Genomic DNA, 14,645 nt, shown 5'->3' with positions numbered 1-14,645 from the left:
CTAACGTTTGCGCCTCTGCCTTTCTTCACAGCCAGGCAGGCCAAAAAAAACCAATATTGTATGGCTAGATTAGTGAGGGTTTAATACCCCTGTCAGGTGTCCCCATTGGTGAGATTCTCTCTCTAATTGTAATGAACACCAATGTCACCAGGAATGAAAGTGAGGGTAAATCCAACATTCTGAGTTGCCACCAGAACAGGAAACGAGGGGAAATCTTCCAATGGGGACAATGGTTCCTGTGAGAACTTCCAATTGGAGATTTCCCTCTCATTAGAAAGTTATCCTCTTACTTCCTGTTGAGTCTCCAGGGCAGGAAGTGTAGGGAAATCTTCTTAAGGAGTCACATGGCAAAATAAAACAAAAACCGCAAACAGCAGCAGTTTGAATCCTCCCCTACTATATTATGAAAAACAAAGTTCTGGCTTTAGATATATACTTTACCCAGATAATATTAATTCAGTCTGTCCAATCCAGCTGTAAATCTTATGGAGCTTTTCCTACCTGGATCCTAGAATTTATCCAGCCCTACTTTACCCCCTGTATTTAGCTGTTTGCCCAAAGTTCTGCTTCAAAACACATAAACATGAGAAGCAACTAGAAGCAAAGTAGACTTGTGTTTCAAATTCATGTTACATTATTGAGTAAAAACAAAACTATCTCCCTTTTGTAAAAAAAAAAAAAAGCTTCCAAGCTCCTTTTATGTGATTTACAGCCTGGGCACCATATATTGCAAGGACTCTGCTATTATATTTTGTAAGTATCGCATTGTAGAAGTACCATTGCATTGTATAAGAATGCACTGTGGGCATTCTTTAACATCTTAAGGAATTTGGGTGTAGCATTTATGATCAGCCTTAATTTTAAGCTGCTGGAGACTGCTCTGTCCCTTCTGATCTTGTACTGGACAGGAAGTTCTGGGATGTGGAGCTGAGAGAGTTGTAGCCGTTTCAAAACAGGATGACTGTAAGCGTTTGGGCAAAAATGTAAAGAAATACTTTGCTGAGCAACGTTTATTTGTTTCATCTGGATTCATTTTGAAAAAAAGCTTGAGAGTTTATTACTACTTTAATAAGAGGGGAGGTGGCATTTAAAGAGTTAAACAAAAACATGACATTCTACTTGATATAAACAAGATTCTGAGTAGTAAATAACTATATCAAGTGACTGCAACAGCAGCCCAAAACACATAACCAAGTGATCAGAACAGTACAATACATGACAATATTATAGTTTTTTGTATATTCTACTGATACATTTAAGTCCAGAAAGTGCATCACAGATTGCAGTGCTGTCAATGGATGTAACACAATTACTCTGCAGGTACTCGGGTTCACTCCAAGCTATAATAAAGCTTGTACATTAATTGCCCTGTCCCATAGATCTTACACCAGGAACTGCACACCCACTAGGTGACACTCGGGTTGATCAGACACAGAATGAACTATACTCACCATTCTACTTAGAAGTCAGTACATTGGAATGGATCGGGATCAGCTGTCAGCCCCACATTTCTGTACACCAGCAGCAAGCTTCCGGCAGCACGCCTCCCTCCCTTCCTCACTGCCTGTTGCTCTCCCAGCCGAGCCTCCAGTCTGGGCACGCCTACAGTACAGTATTTTTTTGTCCTCTTTTTTTTTTAAACAAACTTTATTAACATGAGATCAGCACAGCAGAGGAGATGATCGAAGAATTAAGCATGCATTACTACAATGGAATATCAGCCTACACATGCAACAGCTGAGCAGAATTTTCTGTCTCTGTATATTTATAGTGATTTAGTACTGGGCAGGTTGCATTTTAACTTCTACTGCGGAAGTAGTCAACCTCGGCAGTCCAGCTGTGGGGAAACTACAAATGCCACAATGCCTCTGTCGCTGAGAGCCAAGCCTGTGTCTGTCAGAGACTTGCAATGCTTCATGGGACTTGTAGTTCCACAAATAGCTGGAGAGCCAAGGTTACCTGATAAAAAAATTGTATCTGTAGCATGAGGTAAGAAACAACCAAAAACATTAGGAGTTCATGTCCTGCAGTTCTTTTCTATGCAAAATTGGCCTCTTGTATCCTTGGGTCACACCTGTACATGTGTGACAGCAAATGCGCATTTTACGCACGTTATGTCCTGGAAGCCAATTCATTTCAGTGGGCTGCCAAATGTGCGACAGTCACACCAAGGAAGTGCATGCGCATTTGAAAAAAAAAATGCGTTTCACGAAACGTTACTTTTTGTACGGTGCATTTTAGCAATCTACAATGCATGTGCGTTGGCAGGCATGTTTGGGATGAATCCAACCACAGTGCATCTACAAAAGGACACATTTTCGAGGGCTACGGGTGTCCCCAGCACACAAGTGTGAGTGGGGGCTTGCTAGAGTTGCCAACTTTTCTTCAAGCAAAACCCGAACACATTTAAGCGACGTGCATACTTTTTTCGGGGAAAATGAGTTGTGGCTTATTCATATGTAAATAGCTCCCCCCTTTAATATGTAAATATCACAGTTGATACTTTTTTCAGTGGGGGGAGGGTCAGTAGCCCCTATCTTAATTTTGGTTGCCCCTGTGTGTCTGACATCTTGTGTCCGGGTTTCAGTTGCCATGAAACCCGAACACAGCATTCAAAACCCGAACTGTCCGGGTGAATCCTGGACAGGTGGCAACCCTACCTGGACATGGGGAAAGATACATGTCACCGCACCAAAGCGCTATAACTGTAGATGATGCGGGCTTATGTGCAAAATTGCACAAAAATGTAAATACGATGTAAACAACTAAATGTGAAAAAAATGCCAACCACCGCCAACCAAAGCAGGAAGTGGCCTCGGAACAAAGGAAGTGACGTAACGTCGCCTCTTCCGCTCCCGTAACCTCGCCTCCTCCGAAGCTGGGAACTCGGAGAGGAAAATGGCCGCTGTGGATTCAGAGCTGCGCGAGCCAGTGTTTTTTGAGCCGTGTTCACCGTCCTCCACGGCTTTATGTGTGTAGCGCTGTCCAGGGTTCTCCACAATCCATATTCCCCGTTCACCTGTACACGAGGGGGCGGCACACCGTATAAAGGCGCCTTTCTCTAGGTGTCCTGACCCCTGACAGAGGAATATGGTGCTGAGACGTGCAGTAGTGTCTCACAGCTGCCCACACCTGTTACTGATGTGTGGGAGTAGTACCAGGTCACTTTATCATGTGCTAGGATGGTCTTAGGCCTCATTCATACAGGCAGTGGCCAATGTGCCTTTATATGTGAAAACATGTGTAAATGTATAGAATGATTTTTACAATTGTGTGAGTGTATGTGTGTTAAGGGGCTAAACTATATATGACTTTTTGTTTAAAAAGATGCCACACCAAAAGCACATCGGGAGAAATTTATCGAAACTGGAGCAGACACATTCTGGAGCAGTTGCCCATGTCAACCAAATCAGCTTCTTTCTCCAGTTTGTTCCGTTAAGATTTGAAAATGCACAGCTGCTCCAGATTTTGTCTGCTCCAGTTTTTATGAATTCCCCTCATCATACTTTGCCACCATGGGTTTTGTTGCAATTGCACACACATGACAGTGTGTGGCACGTTCCATTGCACTGCAGGGCCACTTACAAAGTAATAAACTTTTTGGGGCGCTGCATGAGTGTGGGGTAATCGCACATCTTTGTGCATGATGCCGCAGCACATAGATGTGGATGGAGGAATCTGTTCTATTTATTTTTGTTCAGCCTGTGGGTTAAACTAAAAAAAATAGAACTGTGTACCATACACTGTTAGAATGTCAGCCGCCTCACTGAAAACGCCAGAAATTCTTACTGTGGCTCTGCCAGCTCGAGAAAAGTTTACTACTGAGTTGACTTCCTTTTTTTGTGAAGGGCCTGGGCTGAATATTTTTGGCTAATTGACTGCAGTCACTGTTCATGTACTCTGACAATGCCGGGTGCTGGCTGTCAGAGTACAATAGTCACAGTAGTAGATTTGTCCATCCACGTTGTTTATCATTAATTAAAGAAATCTTAGCCCCCTTTGTGATAGCACATTGGAGGTGACAGGTTCTCTTTAAAGTGACATTAGGGGTCTTTTAGACCACTAGTGTCACCTTTCCACTTCACTGGGGAATGACAGCTGCCTGCTGAGGCAGCTGAATGTCAACACAGCAGGCGGTGGCTCAGAGCAATAGCCAGCCTGCTATTGTAAGTTGCAATAGCCAATAGCAGGCTGGCTATTGCACCTGCCTGCTGTCAATCAGCAGAGAAAGTTCTCCTTCCGGTCCTCCTCTGCTGATTGACAGCAGGCAGTGGACGGGTGCAAAAGCCAGCCTGCTATTGGAATTTAAAATGGCCAATAGGAGGCTGGCTATTGTTTCTAGCCACTGATGGGAAACTTGACACCAGCTTTCTACTGCCGAGAAAAGAGGGGTCAGCGGAGGCATGGGGGCCAGCGGAGGCATGGGGGGCACCAGCCGGGGAATGAAGAGGCACAGTGGCCTCTTTTCCTTTCTAGTGCTGGCTGCAGTGATCTGTGTCCCCGCTGCCTCTACCGATACAGGCGGGGATTGAAAGGGACACAGACGGCTGCAGCCAGCACCGGCGGGGAGGGGAACGGAGGAGCAGAGTGGCAGCGGCTGCGGATTCAACTAATCAAACCAACTAATCGATCAGTTGTTGCAGCCCTAAGAAAAGTAATACTTTACATATAATATATGGCCCCAGTCACATCTGTGCGATTTAACCTGCATCGGTTGAAGTGCGGCAATGCGTGACAAGAGGATCACAATTATTTTTTATAGGTTCCATTCATACCTGTGTGTTGCCCGCCGTGTGTCTGGAGATAGTAGTACAGGTGGTTTTTTTGGCGCATCAGTGCGTGTTTTTGGTCCCATAGACATCAATGACAGTGTGAAAAGCATGTATAAAACACATAGTAAAATGCAGAGGCAAAGATGTGAACCTAGACTTGGGTTACTACACTCAATAGCCACTCATTTAGTGTAGCTATACCTCTGTAATGAGAGGCAACTAATACATGAACTCTAGGGGCAAGTCAAAATTCTGTTTCCTTGCATGACAATAGCAAATGTAAACAAAACGGATCCCAAGGGCACAGATTATGCAGACATGCTTTAGGGGTGTAAAGGCCAAAAGTAGCATGGTTCATGAGGCCACCATATGTTGTGTGATGTGAAATAATACAGTATACTTGATGTAGTAACCCCCCCCCAAAGCAATAGCATCTGCATTTGTATACAATGTGTGGGTTTAGTAGAGAGCAGAACTGAAGCAACACAGTAAAACTTGTTCAAACCTGTGCTAACATTGTAATCTGTAGCAATCAGGCGTCCTCTTACTGCTGTCCCATCACTGAAAGCTGATTCCTGATTAGCGGATATGGAGATCTTCATTTTAAGCATTACTCTTTATCATATTTGATCCTTTCTCTCTTCTTACATCCTCACTGATTCAGCAGATTCATGCCTAGTGGTGGGAAATATGATTTGCAGTTGCTTCCTAATGCATGTATTTTTCATACAATACTGCAATTCCTGTATCAGTGGTATAAAAACACACAAAAGGTCTCACTTATATTTTAAGTGGCGTTAGAAGCTGTCACCATGTGGCAAGCTGCATTCAATCATTTATCCTACATTCAGAACAAAAGAGAACGGACGCTTTGTCCTCATGAAGTATGTAAGGGCTCATGCACACGGTTGTAATTAAATACTTATTTCTATGCCGGGTTTTGCAGCCAGAAGTATCCAACATGAAAAAGGAGTGTAATGGTGCATAAAGTATTCGCTTTTTAGAAGCGTTTGCATGTAAATTCATTCTACTGGCTAAAATGTATTATTTTTTAGACCTTTTATTTATTTCAGGTATTTATATAGCGGTGACAATTTACGCAGTGCTTTACATAGTTGCGCATTCAAAGCTCCTGCCCTCAAGGAGCTTACAGTCTAAGGTTCCTATCATACATGCATACTGGGCCAATTTAGACAGTCCGTGGAGTGTAGGAGGAAAGCGGAGTACCTGGAGGGAACCCACCCAAGTACAGGGAGAACATGCAATAGGATAGTGACAAGGCTGAGATTGAAACCGGTACCCCACTACGTGCGCACGCCTGTACATTATGCCAAATGCAGATTTGAGGCATTTTTTTTTTTCTGAACAGTTCTTTACACCAGTGGTTTTCAATATGTGTAACCTCAGGACCCACATTTGTCCTTGGTCATTAAGTCGCGACCCAAGTCACACTGCAATGGAACGCACGGCATTGCAGTACCCAGGCTCCCACACCAGAACATCCAGTAGGTGCGATTGCGTGGTGCAGTGCACTAGGCTGGGTTCACACCTAGGTGTATCGAATATGCGCATTTGTCACGCATTTTTGCTGCAATTTGCGATAAAAACCGTGCAACAAACGCACGTTTCCGAGGGCTACCTGGCTTGGTATCACAACCCACCAGTTGAGAACCAAGGCTTTAGATTAAGGATCTTAACACTACAATCTGTATGGTCATGTTTGCTGTTTGAGCTGCGTTCAGAGGCAAAAAAAACACTGTACAGATCTTAAAGCGAAGATTTTTCAGGTCCGTGTTCATTAAACCTAATAGCTTTGTTATTAAAAAAATCTTTTTAAAATGTACTCAGAAAAGTGAAGCAATCAGTTACTTGTAAAATTTCCAGTTGACACAATCAGGCCAGATTCATGGACTATTCACTCGTATCGGGATCCCAACTACAGCCCGCGATATATAATATGGCTAGTGTGTTTCTGGGGCCAGTCGCCTGATGCACTGATGAAGGGGATGTGCTTCCAGAAATACCATGTTTGTTTGCTCTGATCTTCATAAGTCAGTCCCATTGTATTTGTTGTTTGCTTCTGGAAGGTGATCATGTGTTGTGTACTTGACTCTATTGTCCCAGAAGTTGCATGTAACACGTTTTTTATATAGTTTTTAAAATGTCATATGTATGCATGGGGCACAATAATATAGAAAATAACACAACAGTAACAGAGTTAATGTAAATAGAGTATTACGCTAGGGTTTATACTACTTTATTGTCACTTTGTTATACAACAAATAATGTTTTATAGTGAGAAGACGTGGAATTGGGATTTCCTCAGTTTTGGGCCAATTCTTACATTTGCACATGTTAACACGTGGGGTTTGTTGTGTTGTATTAAGGAATCCCATTAATGTTGAGCCTCAGCTCATAAAATAATGCACCTGCACTACATTTGGTCAGCGTTGGATACCGCCACGCTTTGTGATGTGCTGATGTGCTGTATAGCAGGTGCTTTTTATTTTGTGTGTGTGTATCCCACCTTCGTATTTAAGTGTAGGTGTAGACTTTAAAAAAAAATTTTTGGGATAGTGTAGAGCAGGATTAAAACCCCTCTGCGTTTATTATTTGTGGTCTGTGTCTTCCAGACGCAACAAGTAAGAAGACAAGTAAGAAGAAATCTCCACAAAGTGATGGGAATTTCCCTCTTTAAAAGTTGTCACTGAAATAGGTGTCCCCAGTGGAAGATTTAGCCTTCCCGTTCTGATGACCACTAAATGACTACTGGGGCAACTTTTGAGGCTGAATCTACTTAGGACACAGACAGTAAAAAAAAAAACAACAAAAAAAAACCCCACGACGGATATTCTAATCCTTCCCCACTCTGTAAAAACTGCAAAAAGTTTAGGCTCACATAAACATATATTTTATGTAAACAGTTGACCAGAGAATGACTGGTACAGTTGTAGAGTTCTCATAGACGTGCGTTTTATTTCCTAGCCGCAAGCGACTGATTTCTTTGGGTGCCCAAAACTTGAGTATAGTTAGCTATAGGTATTGGCTGGCATGTGAGCAGTGTAAAGCTACCCATAGACATGGGACAGGCTTATGGGGAGGGGAAAACATTTAGGTCACTTGCTCATCAGGGCAAAACAGCCATTATATGACTGAGCTTTCTAAACGGTTAACTCATTATTTCCCATGATAGATGACAGCCCACACTGAAATGATGCAACCAGGTTGACAACCCTTTAAACCCCGATTGCCATTGGATTCCTTATTTGTATTATAATCCATATCCCTTTTCTGTTTTAACAAGTTCCCTTAATTTTTTTGCATGTTTATGCAAAAAATCATATCATTGAATTATTATTATTTTTTTTAGAGCTTTAAGTTGTAAAAGTCAAACTTTTTGTTTTTTAAGCTTTTATCTTAACCAAAAATGAAGTCACTTATGTAGCTGTATTGTAACTGAGATGTGTTGATCTTATTTACAGCATGGAAGATGGTGACACATCTGTGAGGAGCATTGATGAAAATGGTGAAGTCTCAGCAGAAGAGCAGCCTCAGATCAAGCACAATAAACACAAGAAAAAGAAACACAAGCATCGGAGTAAACATAAAAAACACAAACATGTTGCTGAAGAGGACAAAGATAAAAAACACAAGCATAAACATAAGCATAAGAAGCATAAACGGAAAGATGATGATGACAAAGATGACATTACACACTTAAAGAGGGCAAAGCTGGATGACTTTGCATTGTTGGAAGATCTTGAAAAGCAAAGAGCCTTGATTAAAGCAGAGCTTGATAATGAGTTAATGGAGGGTAAAGTCCATTCTGGCATGGGCTTGATATTGCAGGGGTACAATTCAGGGTCAGAAGAAGAAGGGGAGATTAACGAAAAAATTCGCAATGGCAAAAGAGCCTCCACCAAATCAAATATAAGAGCAAAACAGGAGTTTTACTCTAAAAATACTTCTAAAAGGAGGTCTAGGAGCAAGTCCAAAGAAAAGACCAAGCACAAGACAGAAAAGAAAAAACCTAAAGCCAACTCTGAAGCTGTTAAAGAAAAACCACCTAGAAGTGGGTCCAAGGAACGAAAGAAATCTAAAAGTCCATCCAAAAGGAATCGATTGCAAGAGCAGCTGAAAAAGTCACCAGCATTGCGGAGGCAATCCCCAGAAAAAAATATAAGGTCTAAGTCTCCCCCTGAGGATAGAGTAAAACCAAGAGATAGGAAGAAATCACCTGTAGCTACTGAAAACAGAACAAAAGATCGTAGTAGGAAGTCTAAATCTCCATTGCCATGGGGAAGCAAATCCAAAGAAAGGAGGTCAAGGTCAAAAGAGTACAAACCCAGAAGGTCCGACTTGGAGAAGGAAAAGAAGCCCCTTCCCAAGTCACCTTCAAAAGATGCCTCTTCTGGCAAAGAAAACCGCTCACCAGGTGTTCGCCCACCCCCCAGCCAAGAGGAAAGAAGTCTAACTCCCAATCAGCGTGAATGTAATTTTAAGCAAGGCAAATCCCCACCTCCTTATGATAGGAAAATGAAACCATCTCCCCCTCGAACACAGTCCTCCCCGAGGAGAGCAAAGAGCAAATCTATAGAAAGGAAAAGATGGGAACCTGAGAGAAGACGTATGTCTTCACCTAGGTAATTTATTTTTTGGTTACATTTATGAACTTGGTGATAAGTGGTGATGGTCAAATCATAATTTGACTTGATACTGGACAATTCACAGTTGAATGGTCAGTGGCAGTCCCTGAAGACTGGTGAAGTGACTTTACCACTGTTGTCGGCCGACCAGCAGATGCAATTCAGTCGATATTTCGAATTGTATCTGTTAGGAAAGCACTGATAGCGGTATTTTTTTTCCCCTACTCGCCGATACCGAAAGTCCCATTAAGGAAGCCAGGCGGCGTGTAATGACTCGCCACCTGGCTTCTCGATTAGCAGGGAAGCCGTCCCCATGCCTCTCGTCACTAGGTGATGAGGGAGCATGGAGCCCGCTTCCCAGCCAATCAGGATGCTGGGCAGCGTGTAATGACTCGCTGCCCGGCTTCCTGATACAGGAAGTATCGGGCTAGGCATCGGAGCATTTGGGCGAGTACTCGCCCAGATACTCTGCACCGATACTAGTATCGGTGCATCCCTAGTATATGTTAATAGCATAACATTTAGTGGCCGTTGATCTCCCGTGCAGACCCACTGAGGCAAGTGAGAATGTGGTTTGTTTTCTGCTACTCCAAATCCCATCTAACAGTAAACCTTTTGATGTTAGGTGGCATTATTTTGAAATATACATCTTTGTTAATTATAAACCGGACAGCAGAAAAACAGACTACATGTCAAATAAGCCTATATGACTGCTCCCATCTACATACATGATAACTAGCTAAAATTAAACACGCTTGAGTTCAGTGTGCTGCAGGTGAGGTGATTGGAAACAAAGAGGTTGAATTGCCAAGTAGTAGGAGAGTAAAATTTGCCATTACCTGTAACTTTAAAATGTATTTCCACTTTTGCAATCAAATTTGGAAAACATCCACTGTGTTTTGTTCCCATTCACACAACATACCTACAAATATTCTTTAAAAAAAATATTTCTTACCATTCTACTTGTTTTATGCTTATACTGTATATAGGACTGCATGCTTTTCTGGACAATTTCAAAGAGCATATAAAGGGACAAACTCGGGAAAAGTGCATTTAAATATAATGTACCACCTAAACCTTGAAAGAAGAACTTCAGGCAGAAGTGTCCTTAACCCTTGCAGTGGGACTACCCCCGCACCGCAAGGGCTAAGTGCTTGTTTTTGCTTTAAAAAAAAAAATGATACTCGCCCAAACCGTCGAGGTAGGTGTCTGCTTCTCCGGTCACTGAGGCCTCTCTCCTCAGCTACAGCATTGGAATGTTCCTCAGCATCCTCACATCTATTCACCGTGTATAGAACGTGATAACTTATGGGACCTTAGGACGCTGCAGCAGAGGGGGAGAGAGGCTCCAAGGATCGGTCTAAGAGCAAGAGGACTTGAAGGATCGGGTGAGCATAACTTCTTTTTTTTTTTTTTTTTAACCTAGACAAAAATGAGCCATTAACCCGTGCATTGTGGGGTTAGCCCCACTGCAAGGGGTAATACTTTTTTTTTTTCCGGGACTTCTGCTTTAACCCTTTATTAGGACATATAGTATTAAAATCTAGTTACAATGAACGAGATCTGCCAGCACAGTACAGATGGGATTAGAATTAGATTACATATGGTAAACAGCTCCACAGTCCTCCTTAACATTACATATCGGGAAAAGCTAGGAAGGATTTCAAGCAAGTAGAAATGTAAGCAGCAATTTTCAATATTTAAGTTAAGCTATGATTGGGAACATGTAACAAATATCAAATTTGCCAGTTTGGCTGCAGAAGTGAAAATACACTTTAACCCGTTGCCGTCCGCCCGTTGTGAAAAAACGGACGGATGGCACAGTTGCATTGGCGGGTTGCCGTCTCCAGGCGGCTTTTTTCTCTGCGCACGGGCAGAGAAAAACGTTCCGTTCTTTACAGCCGTTACCGACTGTTTCACATACATACGATCGGCGGCTCTATAGCCTGCTGATTGTATGTATGGGCTGTCTGGCTGCGCGCCCCGCCCCCCCCCCTCAATCACCGAGGACGCTAAACGGATGAGCGCAATTTTAAGGCTTGACATGTTTGGTATCTATTTACCCGAAGTGACCCTGTCTCTTATATTTTACCAAAAAATTGGGTAATAATAAATGTTTTATCATTTTAATATAGGGGAAACTTAAAAAAAAATTTGATAGTTTTTCCTTAATATATTCAAAAATAAAACCTCCAGTGGCGATTAAATACCATCAAAAGAAAGCTTGATCTGTCCCCAAAAAATGGTATAAAATTAATTTCAGTACAGCGTTGCATGACGGAATAAATGTCAGTCAAAGTACCGCAGCGCTGAATACTGAAAAATGGCCTGGATGGGAAGGGGGTTTAACACCGCGGACTTCAAGTGGTTAAACAGGCTTGAGTACTGCAAAACGGTTTGAGATTTTGAGGCTGATTTACTAAAGGAGTTGATCATTTTTACAGAAATTGTGGGAATATTTGCTTAAATGTGGATAGAAAATTCCTGTTTACCCGTCTCATCTGCACATGATTGGGTAATTGAATATTAACGGATGTTATTCCTTTAGAAAATCAGCCTGATTGTTTTTGAATTCTGAAAATTAGAAGACTGGAGATGTTTAAGCATATGCTCTGACCTTATTGGTTGCTGTTAGAATGTATGATACTAGTCAAAATTGGTATGCTGTATACCATGCTGATATCTTTTTACTATATACGAGTCCTTAAAGAGCAGATTGCCGGAAGCCTTGTATGCTCTGTAACTCCATGTGTAAATGTACCTTCCAATGGGGGCACTTTGGTGTTGGTTAGTCTCTGGAGATTCTGCTGGCTGGGGCCAGGTACTATTTTAGGAAGAAATTACAAAATGCTTACGTCTCATGTTGATGATTTTTTTATTTGGCAAAATGCCTCTGAGCTTTTCTTTAACTCCCACCCATGAAGGCCAGGCACCTATGGTGAGATGAGACATGAGGAATGTGGGGTAAGTCCCCGTTCACACCTAGGCATTTTGTTGCTCCAAGGTAAGTGCGACAAAATGCTCAAGACAAGGAATCCCATTTGCTTGTCTAGAGCGTTTTGTCACGCTCCAGACAATCTCATTAATTTCTATGGCCCCTGTTCACACCTGAGCATTTTGTCACAAGCAGAAAAACGCTGTCACCAGGAAAAGTACATGAGCTACTTTTTGGCAGATTACAACTCTTGGTCCCATAGACTTCAGTGGGAAGTCTTGTGTGACAAAACGTTCCGGTGTAAACAGGGGCCATAGAAATGAACGGGATTCCTTGTCTTGAGCGTTTTGTTACTCTCAAGACAGGCAAATGGGATTCCTTTTCTTGAGCTTTTTGTTGTGCTTAGCGCGACAAAATGCCTAGGTGTGAATGGAGCCTTAAAATAATTATGCTGAATGTGTTCAGGTTGACGTCGCTTGAACTCCAAAATGTGTTGTGTGTGAAGTTATGATTTTCCAAATTAAACCTTGGGAACCCTTTTAGGAAACCTAAAATTGCTAGTTGCCTGGTGGCCATGATGATCCTTTTGCTTCATTCATTTGCATCACTGACACAGAACAAATATGCAGGTCATAAGCCTAAATATCACTTGCTACTTGCTTGTTCTGTGTCAATGATTTAAGATAATAAAGTCAGAGATTCTGCATTCTTAAGAGGACATTGGTAATGACATTTAATTAATCCTTGGGGAAATGGGGAAAAAAAAGATGTCTGTGGTCCATTGTTGAATTTGTATGGGAACGTTTATCTTGTTTAATGTTCTTAATGTATTAAAGTTATTTTTATTTAGGTTGCGACCTAGAGATGAAGGGCCTATAAGACATGATAGAGCAAAAGAAATGAGTCCTCCTCGATGGTCTCCTTCTAGAAGACGTGCAAGTAGATCACCTCTAAGAAGAAGATCACGGTCACCTCTTAGGCGTAGTAGATCTCCACGTAGATGGAGCAGATCTCCTCACAGGAGGTAAGTAAATTGAGAAATTGAAATAGCTGCAGTTGGCTCTGATTTCAGTTAAATCCAATTTTGCTGTCCTAATTTTAAAGTAGAACTACGGCCTTCCAATAAAAAAATATATGCTGCAGCACTTAAAGAAGTATTAAGGTCTGGGCGATTTTTTACCTTAATGCATTCTCTGCATTAGGGTAAAAACGGCCCAGCACCTTTTTTTTTTTTTTTTATCCCAGTCCCCCCCACACTTACCTGTCAGCTGCGCTCATCGTCGCCGCCGGCCCGAAGTGATCCTCTGTTCCCCGAACTTCCGGGTTGATGGTAGAGGAGCCATAGGCTCCTTCTGCCATCAAATAGGGAAGGGGCGTGGCCTGTGAGGAAGTAGGAACTTTTAAAGAAAAACAACAGCCTCCAGCAAAGGAGCGTCTCCTTAAAAATAGGCTTTAATATCACTTTAATTATAAGTGCATCTGCACTTGGTTTCTTCTTTGTCCCCCTACAAAGGCAGAGCCCGCTGTCAATCAGCCACGGGCGTGGATCTTGACAGTATTGTTGGGATCCTTCCTGGCGGCGGCGCTCTCAGCATATAGCGGGCAATAGCCCACTATATACTCAGTTTTGGGTCACCAGAGAATAGTAGTATATGTCCTCCTGTGACCCTGAAGAGAACTATGGCCAAAAAAGGTTGGCCTATAGTTCTCTTTAAAGATACACTTTATAATTTAGACATTTACTCTACCTGGACGAGAACTTGAAGTATTGGAAGGTGGCCATTACCACCTCTGTGGCATTATATGAAAGGTCACACTACAATCCACAAAACACATGATCTTTCCATAAACATGCATGTTCAGATTAACTGAGCATACATGTTTATGTCCATAGAGGAGGTAGGAGGTAGACCACTGCTAGACATCAATGGTGCCAGTTTATCGCTGTGCAAAATCCAATCCAGTTTGAGGTGGAGGAACTTGACTGGCCTGACCTCAACCTGATCGAACACCTTTGGGATGAATTGCGAGACTGCGAGCCAGGTCTTCTCTTCCAACATCAGTACCTCACCTCACAAATGCGCTTTTGGAAGAATGGTCAAATATTTCCATAGACACACTCCTAAACCTTGTGGACAGCCTTCCCAGAAGAGTTGAAGCTGTTATAGCTGCAAAAGGTGGGCAACTCAATATTGAACCCTACGGACTAGGGTAAACGGTAAAGGCAGGTGTCCCAATACTTTTGGCAATATAGTGTACATACAGTAAATATATGTATATATATATATATAT

The 14,645-nt window shown here is 42.2% G+C and overlaps 1 protein-coding gene across 5 annotated transcripts in view; it reads left to right on the top strand.

The window, feature by feature from the left end:
- The first annotated feature begins 2,861 nt into the window (after positions 1–2,861).
- Positions 2,862–14,645, top strand: part of PRPF4B (pre-mRNA processing factor 4B) — a 26,142-nt gene continuing 14,358 nt past the window's right edge. For all 5 annotated transcript variants that reach the window (XR_001941967.1, XR_001941966.1, XR_001941965.1 and 2 more), the window contains exons 1-3: positions 2,862–2,933; positions 8,255–9,415; positions 13,204–13,377. Coding sequence is in view for 1 of the 5 variants with exons in the window: in XM_018570455.1 (XP_018425957.1) it covers positions 2,899–2,933; positions 8,255–9,415; positions 13,204–13,377 (1,370 nt within the window). In the remaining 4 variants the exon portion in view is untranslated. The remainder of the gene's footprint in view (positions 2,934–8,254; positions 9,416–13,203; positions 13,378–14,645) is intronic.

Source organism: Nanorana parkeri, unplaced genomic scaffold (genome assembly GCF_000935625.1).
Source record: "Nanorana parkeri isolate BGI_ZX_2015 unplaced genomic scaffold, ASM93562v1 scaffold1534, whole genome shotgun sequence".
Taxonomy (NCBI): Eukaryota; Metazoa; Chordata; class Amphibia; order Anura; family Dicroglossidae; genus Nanorana; species Nanorana parkeri.
This window is presented reverse-complemented; position numbering and strand designations above follow the sequence as displayed.